At 44.3% G+C, this 10,632-nt stretch overlaps 1 protein-coding gene across 1 annotated transcript; it reads left to right on the top strand.

Annotated features, from left to right (window-relative positions):
• Positions 1–3,781: 3,781 nt before the first annotated feature.
• Positions 3,782–10,255, top strand: mylpfa (myosin light chain, phosphorylatable, fast skeletal muscle a). The gene is made up of 7 exons (XM_039765032.1): positions 3,782–3,890; positions 5,438–5,533; positions 7,063–7,138; positions 7,317–7,421; positions 9,213–9,291; positions 9,515–9,563; positions 9,680–10,255. The coding sequence occupies exons 1-7, from the start codon at positions 3,888–3,890 to the stop codon at positions 9,782–9,784; spliced, it is 513 nt and encodes a 170-aa protein (XP_039620966.1). The 5' UTR covers positions 3,782–3,887; the 3' UTR covers positions 9,785–10,255.
• Positions 10,256–10,632: the final 377 nt, after the last annotated feature.

Below are 10,632 nucleotides of genomic sequence, written 5' to 3'. Positions count from 1 at the left end.
ATTCCAGATCTGGACCCCCTAAATTGACCCCATGTTCGTCTGAGTGTGGTTGTGTGTCTGACTGGACCCTCACATGCCCCATGTTGCCAGAATGGAGTCCCCTCCCCTGAGCCCACCTAAATTAAACTAAGCAGATCTGAGATTCTAACAACATGGATGACGCGCTACTTGGTGGCACAACACCAGCCCAGTGGTGGGGTACCCTGAACCTATCTGACCGACTAAATCAGTACATTAGTTAGTTTATTACCAGCTCAAGGTTAGGTCTGATGAGTTAAAGGTTCAGTACTAAACTCTTTTAATTTCCAATTTCCAATCATAACTTCACTCTTCCAGTCAGCATACCAGGAGCATCCAAACGAGGTTACTTTGATCTCTCTAAAATGGCCGCCTTTTTCTTCCTTACCCTCACTCCCTCCACCCACTTAATCCATTTGGGGATCTCGAAGACCCCAACGCCATTTCAGGGTTCCTTAAGTGTGGGACAAATGGGACCCCCAATGCACACCAATCCCATCCGTCCATTTTCAAACCCTCTTATCAATGCGCAAGGTTCATGGGGAGGCTGCAGCTGAGCAATCCTAGGACAGACATCTGTCCATCACAGGGGGGAAACACATGGGGGTGAAATCAGAGCAAACCCACCCAGACACAGGGAGAACCTGACGCTTCAATCCCAGTCTCTGGAGGTGCCACCGTGCCACCCAATAACCAACTAATGTTACTCAAGTTCTTGGGATCTGTGAGGAATGCCGATGGGCATGGGGGCAACCTGAGAAATCCTACGCTGTTCGTCACCAGTCACCGAGATTCCATTTTCCAGGGACAGAGGCCTTCTCACCTCCAACTGAATTCAAGTGTTTGTGTCACCAAATGCGGGACCACTTGGAAATCATGACCGGGCCAACTATTACTTATTGCTGATCACACATTCCAGGTGTTACGAGGGGCAGCTGCGTTTAGGGGGCTCGTGATCCGCACTCGAATGCCCTGCACGTTTACGCACACCAAGGGCTCTGGAATTGTGTAGCCATTTAAGAGAGACACGTACAAGTGAAACCTTTTTATCTTTAAACGAATCCCACACCCGAAGCACCTTTGAAAATGCGAAGCAACGTGTTTATGAAAAGCGCGTCATGTCGGCTCGAAGAGGGGGAGCCAGGCATCGCGCAGCAGTCTCACCGACCCACCATCTTGGCGATGGCCGAGTGCCATGTGCACGCTCACCTCGTGCTTGCCTGTCCCCGCTTTTACTCCCAAGCCCCCCGAAAGAGGTTCCGTGGAGGTTTATCGGCCCGGTGTGCGGGTGGGTGGATGTGTGCGTGAACGAGCTCCGCGATCGACGGGCTTCATGTCCGGGATCGGGTCGGGCTATGCGCTCGGCCAGGTCTGGATTAACCATTAAGCAAAATTAGACCGTGATTAGGGCATCAAGGGGTGGTGTTTATTTCTGGAGCACCACAGACATTTTCCATTGTCGGATTTACCAGGGGCAATATGGTACAAAACTGAAATGAAAAAAAATGCATATAATATAAAATAAAAATACAATAGTAATAATAACTGCGGTGGGCTGGCGCCCTGCCCGGGGTTTGTTTGCTGCCTTGCGCCCTGTGTTGGCTGGGATTGGCTCCAGCAGACCCCCGTGACCCTGTAGTTAGGATATAGCGGGTTGGATAATGGATGGATGGATGGATAGTAATAATAACGACGTATAATAATCTTGAGAATACAACAAAATTAGAGTCTGGTAATCGTGTCGGTCACGTCGCCCCTCCAGTTCGGTCGGCAACTAAGAGTGACTGCAGCTCATATGGGGGCACCACAATCTTTTAAGTGCTTAGGGGTACTAAGGATCTTAATCCGGCCCTGCGCTCAGTGCTGCTGGGATAGGAGAAGGTCATGTCATGTTATCACCCGGCGACAGGCTGGCGTCCAGTCCAGGGGCTGCCCCTGCCTTGTGCCCTCATCCTTGCTGTGATTGGTTGCAGCTTCCCCGAGACCCCGCTCAGGTTAAGAAGACGTGTGGATGGATGGATGGATGGATGGGTGGGTGGACGTTATGTTCTGTGTTGTGTTGTTTTCAGAACAAAAGTGAAAGATGAACCCCGTACTGCATGGTTTGCATTTTAAAATGCTTTCAAAATAAACACGTGCGCATTTCGTGAATCAACGGCACCTCGTGACTGAGATAACCGCAGGGGCCAAAGCACTACGAATAAGCGCTGAACAAAAAGCTTACAGCCTTCCTGGAGATGTTTTAGGTGTGATTTTCCATGACAATAAAAACAAATCTAAAGAAAACAATTCATTTGGCCGCTAAGGGGATAACGGAAAGCATCCTCACCAGGCTACGATAAAGCGTATTTGAATTAATTTGATGACTGTGACCTACGAAGTAACTCAGTCAGCTTATCTGTCTGTGGGAAAATGTGAAAATAACGTCTAGCCCGCTTACTCTTACTCTCCGAAGGTCCTGCTGGAAACCATAACGTGACAACAATTACTGTCATTAAAATGTGAATTGAAACGAACGCGGATTCACACTAACTGTTAATACGGATCAGAAGGCCAGAAGAGAAACTCCCATTATGGCTGTTCTGTACACATTTATAAATCACACATCACCTTTAGGTAAAATGTGATAGATAGATAGATAGATAGATAGATAGATAGATAGATAGATAGATAGATGTGAAAGGCACTATATAATAGATAGATAGATAGATAGATAGATAGATAGATAGATAGATAGATAGATAGATATGAAAGGCACTATATAACAGATAGATAGATAGATAGATAGATAGATAGATAGATAGATAGATAGATAGATATGAAAGGCACTATATAACAGATAGATAGATAGATAGATAGATAGATAGATAGATAGATAGATAGATAGATAGATAGATAGATAGATATGAAAGGCACTATATAACAGATAGATAGATAGATAGATAGATAGATAGATAGATAGATAGATAGATAGATAGATACCATTTTATAGATGGGTCAATATGAAAGGAAATATATGATACATGTATTTTTAAACTTCTTTATTAAACAAAAAAGCAGCAACAGCAGTTATACATCAAATTAAATATAAGAAAAAAAAAGCTGAAGACCATTGCAGGGAAGGAAAGGAAAATTGCCATCAAACAAAAAGAACTGATTCCTTGATGAATTAAGGGAAGCCCCTACCACCAGTCCGTAACTTATCCCCCCTTATCCAGAATGCACAAAATGTCCCCATGTTGTTAGTTTTAAATAATTCATTTGGCTTGCCCCAAAATGTTCAATCAAAAAGAGTTTCTTGTTTTTTCGGCTTAACGCCACTACTGAAATAAACGCAGACGGTGAAAACCCCACATCAAACCTTTTAAACATTACAGACAGTTGATGACGGACACTGTATAATAGATAGATAGATAGATAGATAGATAGATAGATAGATAGATAGATAGATAGATAGATAGATAGATAGATAGATAGATAGATAGATAGATAGATAGACATGGCGGCGTGGGGGCAGCGCACGCTGGGCTGGACTGCCTCACCTGTTTTGACCATAATAGTCCAAGACAGCCGGTCTCTGTCTTGCAGGAGCCATCGCCTTGCTGCTGCCCACCATATCTATTTCTGAAGGTGAAAGCTGACCCCGCCGGCCTGCGTCTTCTCCTTCTCTTCCTCCTCCTCCTTTTCTTCCATGGGCTCCCACCCCTTGATCTCGAGGTGCACGCCTCGCCAAACTTGACTGTGATGCTATAGATAGACTGGCCGGTCGGTATATAAATCCTCAGGGATTTCGAAGGGTCCATGTCAGTCACACCAGCCCCCGGCTTGTCTGAGCTTCTCCGCATCCAGGTCACCGTCCCAACAGCATAATGGTAAGTGAGACCCCCGCCTTGCAGAAGACACAGCGCAGGATTTACGATTCGTGTGGGGACTTTGGCGAGCGAAGGTCCTGTAGTGGCGGACTTCGCACTTCGGAATCTCCCAAATCAGATTTAAAAGTCAGAGACGGAGAGGCGCGTGAACGCGCTCTTCTTCACGGCAGCCCATTAAGGGTCTGGTATTACTCGAGACATATTATAGTATTCGTAGTGGATTTGAAATTCATTCTAAAGAATCCTAGGCATCAATTCTTCATTCTTGACTTTTCCACCAAAGACAATTCGTTTCTGAGGCTATTTCCAAGCACCTCTGCTATCTCTACACGCATTTAAGCGATGATGTATTCTATATAGCGCATTTAAAACCTGATCAATCTGATAGGGGTGTTAATGAAGAATTGAGAGTTGCTCCACTTACATGTAATGTAACGTGCATTTTCAATAATAATTTGCCGCATTTTCTACTTAGAATGTCGATTTTTGTTATAAAACTCCATGTGACGAGTAAAAAAAAAATGAAAAAAGAAATTCTCTCCGGCTGCTCGCGTGCACGCGTTGTGTCACTGTTGTTAGCGGCACCATCATCTTCATCTTCATCATCATCATTAGGACTCGGCCTGCTTTCTCCGAGTAGAAATTTCGTTTTGCCACCTTTGTTTGTGCGAAGTAATCGAGGAGATTCGTAGAAATGTTTGACTGACATTTGTCTCTTTCTTATGTATTTATCTATAGATAATAATAACTAATAGCCTGCAATAACCACCACTATAGTATTAGCATCTAAAATAAGCCGCCTACTGTTTCAATACAAAACGCAGGGATGACGTGCGTCTTTACTGAAGTGTTATTTCAAACACACTGGTCAATCAGATCTGTAACTATAATGGAAACTGAATGTTTAAAGGGCGTTAGAATTAAAAAGGCAGTCAGTTGCCTTTTGGGTGAGCACAGATCGTCGGTACCTTCTTTTGATTAAATGGTGCAGGATCAATTCTTCAAACAATGCCTACAAGTATCGATATTAATGTAAATCTTCTTTCGGTTGCTCCCGTTAGGGGTTGACACAGCGGATCATTTTTCGATATTAATGTAATAATTTCCTATAATACAGCCATTCGCGGGCGTTTCTAAATGGAACTCCCTGGCGCGCGCGTTCTCGCGCTACTCAGCTCGGTCACGTGGAACGGATGCCTTATTCCGTTATTTCTGCTGAGTTGCCGCCGTTTCGGTGTCTGCAAAGGTGGTCGCTAAAATTCCGACTTGTTTAGGCCTTCGGGGGTGTCTTTACTTTGGAGTTACTTTGTTGCAACGTCTGCGCTACTTTTTTACTGCACACCACAAACAAGGAGTACCCACGTGCGCACGCCGCGTCTACAAAACGAGCAATGCCGGAATGGTGGTCTTTCCACGTTCTTACTCCTTGGAATGCATACCAGAATATTGATCTTCAATATTTGTTTCCTGCTAATAATTTAAACCAGACTGATGATCTTCTCTTTCTCTTGTTCTTCTTCCTCCCTCTCCTTTTCTCGATCCCGTAGGCACCCAAGAAGGCCAAGAGGAGGCAAGCAGCAGAAGGCGGTTCCTCCAACGTCTTCTCCATGTTTGAGCAGAGCCAAATTCAGGAGTACAAGGAGGTGAGTATATATATATATATATGCAAGAATTTGGGAATACTTGGGGTCGTGCACTGGACCCTCCGAGCGGGAATTACTTCATGGAACATTTTGGCCCGACATATAGAGACGCCTGTAACGACTATAATGAATGGACCTGGTAGTTTGACGTCCAATAGAGCGTCTTTGTTCCGAATAGGAATAGATGTTTGTAAAAAGCAATGTGATAGTCCATTGCAAAAAATAAAAATAAAAAAAAATCTCATATACAAATAAAAAAAACGATTATTTAACCTTCTCTGGAAATAGAGATGGCCACACTCCCGCTATTCCAAATTTGACCGGCTGGCTCATTAACATCGGGGGTCATTTTTATGTGCCTCCTGGGAGACATCCAAGACATGTACTTACAAGGCCTTGGAGACTGCAGGGTCGAGTGTGAAGTATCTTCGGCTTCCGTGCCAGGCATTCCTAAGGGGAAAGGCGATCGGATTCTCCTCTTCAGATCGCGCAGCCTAAAAACCCACTCCTCCCCACCCCAGGAGGTCGCATCTGTCCTTATGTGTGCAACCCGAGACCACCAACTTAACATCTGACCCGAGCACTCGGCGCGACATGCACGGTCCCTGAGTGCGGTCGGCAAGTTTTGTCCCCAGAAACCAAATCAGCTGTTGGGTCTAAATAATTCTGTAACAAAACAAATGAGTCAGTTTTACACATAATATTAATATTGATGAAGAAGTTATCGTCCAATTATATGTAACTTTTTTATAGTCAGGTTCATCCATCCATTATCCAACCCGCTATATCCTAACTACAGGGTTCAGCCTCAGTAATTTAGAACCAAAAGAACAGGCGCCTGAAAACCAAAGTGTGCTTTGTTGTTAAGTTTATCTTACCTTACAACGTCTCTAAAACATCGCGTATTAGCTCAAAATCCTTAGCGGTACTGAGACAAAATGTTAACCTCGTTCAAACTATTTAAAAAAAATGATGGTGAAGCCAAATCCCACTCTGGAAAGGAAGCCTTTTGATCGCAGGAACATCTAAAGCGAGGGCAGCCCAACACTCAATCAAGAATCCGAATAGGTGACCACTTAGGTCTGCAATGGACGATTGTGTCCACAAGAGGGCGACAACAGATTCTTACTGAACGTGAAATGACGCGCAAGCTTTGATGCAACTTTAAAGTTTAATTGAAATTCAAAACACGCGACGATTAAGATCTCGATAACAATATTCATATACTTCCATTTAAAAATGATTATTTCAGTATGTTTCTTTTGTATGAAATAACATTCCCAGAGCCGCTTAATCCATTTCAGGGTTGCGAGGACCTCTAAATTGCCATTGACGCTGATCCCCAACTCTTCTTTCTTTCTTTGACAGTAAATTAGTTTCCAATAATAATAATAATAATAAGTACATTTTAAATATTTCATTTTATTGTGCCACAATTAGATTTTCATTTCAACAAACTTTACTCTAGTTAAACAAGAAGACATGACAGAGGAGTGACCATGACGTTTGTGTCCTCTTTGTGTATGCAGGCCTTCACTGTGATTGACCAGAACAGAGACGGTATCATCAGCAAGGATGACCTGAGGGACACTTTCGCCGCCATGGGTAAGCCCACTCTTCTGCATCCCGAATCAGGACAAGTCCATTCGATCTCCTCGGTGACATCTCATTCGGCCACTTGTGTCCTTCCGAATGTTCTGTCACTCAGTTTACAGAAAGTTACTTTGTAGATTGCCCTCTTGTTTGCCCTGACCTGCATCTTTGCCACTTTCTCCCGCTGCAGGCAGTCTGAATGTGAAGAATGAGGAGCTGGAAGCCATGGTCAAGGAGGCCAACGGCCCCATCAACTTCACCGTGTTCCTTACCATGTTTGGGGAGAAGCTCAAGGGTAAGTGCAGAGCAAACGATCAAGTTCTACTATCCACCGTTGCATGATGGGAAATCTAGCAGACGGCGCTGATTCAAGATAAGCAGGTCCGGGCCATTGTAGAGATGTGATTAACTAAAATGTAATGTGCGTGCAAGACTAGGATTAACACTCGGAATGAGCGGCCAGACTGGCGGAGTAACACCTTGGAGGTCCGAGTCCGAGTCATGTGGTTATAAAGAAGAAGGGGTTTGGGTTTGCATCACCCTTTTAGAATTCCAATAATAACGCAATATAACATAACGTATACCAGAATACCGTGGTACAGCATAATAGAATAATACCATAACAAATTAAATATTATGACATAACAACAGAATATCACACCATGCCATATAATATACCATAAAATAACACAACAGAATGCTATTCCATATCACAACATAACAGAATGCCATACTATAGTATAGTATTTTTATTTTTATTAATTTGAATTAAAAACAAATATCACTCCATATAATCAACCATAGTTTACAATTATATAGTTGAACATAATATCACATAGCAGAACATTATATCAGCATGGCATGAGATGGCATAACAGAACATCATGCCATGCCATACTATACCATTATAATATAATACAGCATAAGAGAATATCATACCATACAATTCCATTATATTTGACCGAATATAACAGAACATGCACAGAATATTACACCATGTCATACTATACCAATATATATTATAACATAACACACATAGAGACCAAGCCATGCCATTTCACAATTTGGAAAATCATCACGTAACAGAATACCATGTTGTACTCTTTCATATCACAACATAATATAGATTAACAGTAAATATCATAACATAACATAGCAGAATATCATAAAATAGTGTGTCATTATATAGCATAACATAATAGAATAAAGTACCATTCTATAGTGTAACATTATATAACACAGCAGAATACCATGCTATACTATACCATTATATAAAAGAACAGAACAGAATGTGGGCAGCACGGTGGCGCAGTGGTAGCGCTGCTGCTCCCGGGTCCTCCCTGCGTGGAGTTTGTTCTCTCCGTGTCTGCTTGGGTTTCCCTTCCACAGTCCAAAGACATGCATTTAGGATTGGCGATCCTGAATTGTCCCTAGTGTGTGTGTGTGTGTGTGTGTGCCCTGCAGTTGGCTGGCGCTCTGCCCAGGATTTGTTCCTTCCTTGCACCTGTGTTGGCTGGGATTGGCTCCAGCAGACCCTCGTGACCCTGTAGTTAGGATATAGCGGGTTGGATAATGGATGGATGGAGAATAGAATGCCATAATAAACAGTATAATAAAATAATGTAGCATAACAGACTACCATACCATACTGTACTATAGCAGTATACATACTGTAACTGAACTGTACCATTACATACCTACTATAACATTATATTGTGTAATACCACATAGCATAACAGAATAAAAAACATTCTATACCACGCCTTTCAATGCCATTATATACCACAGTGTAATGGAATATCATGCCATACTATGCCATAGTACAACATAATAAAACAGAACATGACATGGCACCGTACATCATACAGCGAATAACTAGAATGCCGCACGTAGAAGTGCATGGCATAATAACAGGATATAATGTCAAACTATGACATTGCCATGGCATGCTCCACACCATACCACCCCGTACCCCCAGTGCCCGCTCGCCAGGCCGTAACCCGAGTCGCACCCCATTTCTCGTTTGTTTCGTTTGTCTTTGCTGCGTTTCCGTCACTAAGCTGTCGCCTCTTCCTCTAAATTGCAGGTGCTGACCCCGAAGACGTCATCATCGCAGCATTCAAGGTGTTGGACCCTGAGGGCAAAGGCACAATCAAGAAGGAATTGTAAGTGTCCGCGGGGCAGCGAGTGTCGCTTTGGGGTCTTGAATTGCTATCTATTGTTTTCCCGAGTCGCTTCTTGCTATAAAACAAAGATGGATTTGGGCAAAGAGAGCATTCTGATCAAAGTGGGTGTGCAAATGTATGAAAGGTTTAAAAAAAAAAACAGGGGATTGTCGTCGTGAAGCCCCCTAAAGCCGTTTTTCTCATTTTCTTCTCTCTCCTCCAGCTTGCAAGAACTGCTGACCACTCAGTGCGACAGATTCTCTGCAGAGGAGGTCAGTTCGCCTTCTCCTTTTTCGTCCTTTCTCTGTCCCCATGCATGCGCACTCTCTTTCTGTCTCTCTGACTTTCTGCTCCTGTCTCACCATCATCCCTTCTTCCCTTTCCACAGATGAAGAACTTCTTCACAGCCTTCCCTCCAGATGTTGCCGGCAACGTGGACTACAAAAACGTGTGCTACGTCATCACACACGGAGAGGAGAAGGACCAGGAATAAACTGTCCCCCACCAGTGACTTCCCACTCCTTTCACCCGTTCCCTTTGCCTTCTGCCCCAGCCAGAGGTATTGGGAACCTCCCGCCACCCTCATCCCCTTCCAGCACCAGACGCACCATCCCACCCTTCAGAAGCACGTGTCTCCGGTCCAGCTCCCCTCCCTGTCCACTCGGCTCCCCCCTCCGACTCTCTCTCTCTCAGTCCAGTCTTAAAAGAAGAAAGCCGCCGGCGAGCGAGCTGACCATCGTCTTAATGAACCCGAAGCCACGAGCCTCTCCCCACTCAGCGCTCACAAACGGCCCTTTTATAATAAAAGACCCCGGAGGCGCGGGGGGAGAGCAAGAGAGAAGGGGGCCAAGGCGGACCTCCTTAAAGCGACGGCCGTTCTTGGGGAGAGGGGGGCGGGAGTGAAAACGGGAGTGAGACGGGGAGCAGGGCGAGGTCTGCGGCCGATCGGCTGCGCCCTCTCAGCCCCCCTGCTGCCCTCCACCACCCCACCATCGTAACATGTACAAAGAAATTTGACAATAAAAACGACATTTCTTAGTACTCAAACTTTCTTGACTCTTTTTTTTTTCATTTGCAAGCAGCGTCTCCCGTGTCACACTTCTATCGCGCCTTTCATTCAAGGGTCTGCATGCTGGCATGCGGGTGTCAAATAGGTGCTGAAAAGCATTTCATGGCGACCCCTTTGTCGAAAAAATACAAAAAAAAACCTAGAAACGACCCTCAGTGCAAAAATACAGAAGACTCTGGACGTGTTCATAATATTGACAAGGGGCCGAGTGAAAGATACAGGACCACCAGGCCTGGCAATGGACTTAAAAGGAACAACAGCAGAGCATACGG

This window comes from Polypterus senegalus, chromosome 10 (genome assembly GCF_016835505.1).
Source record: "Polypterus senegalus isolate Bchr_013 chromosome 10, ASM1683550v1, whole genome shotgun sequence".
Taxonomy (NCBI): domain Eukaryota; kingdom Metazoa; phylum Chordata; class Cladistia; order Polypteriformes; family Polypteridae; genus Polypterus; species Polypterus senegalus.
Note: the sequence above shows the minus strand (reverse complement) of the source record. Positions and strands in the feature narration are given on the sequence as shown.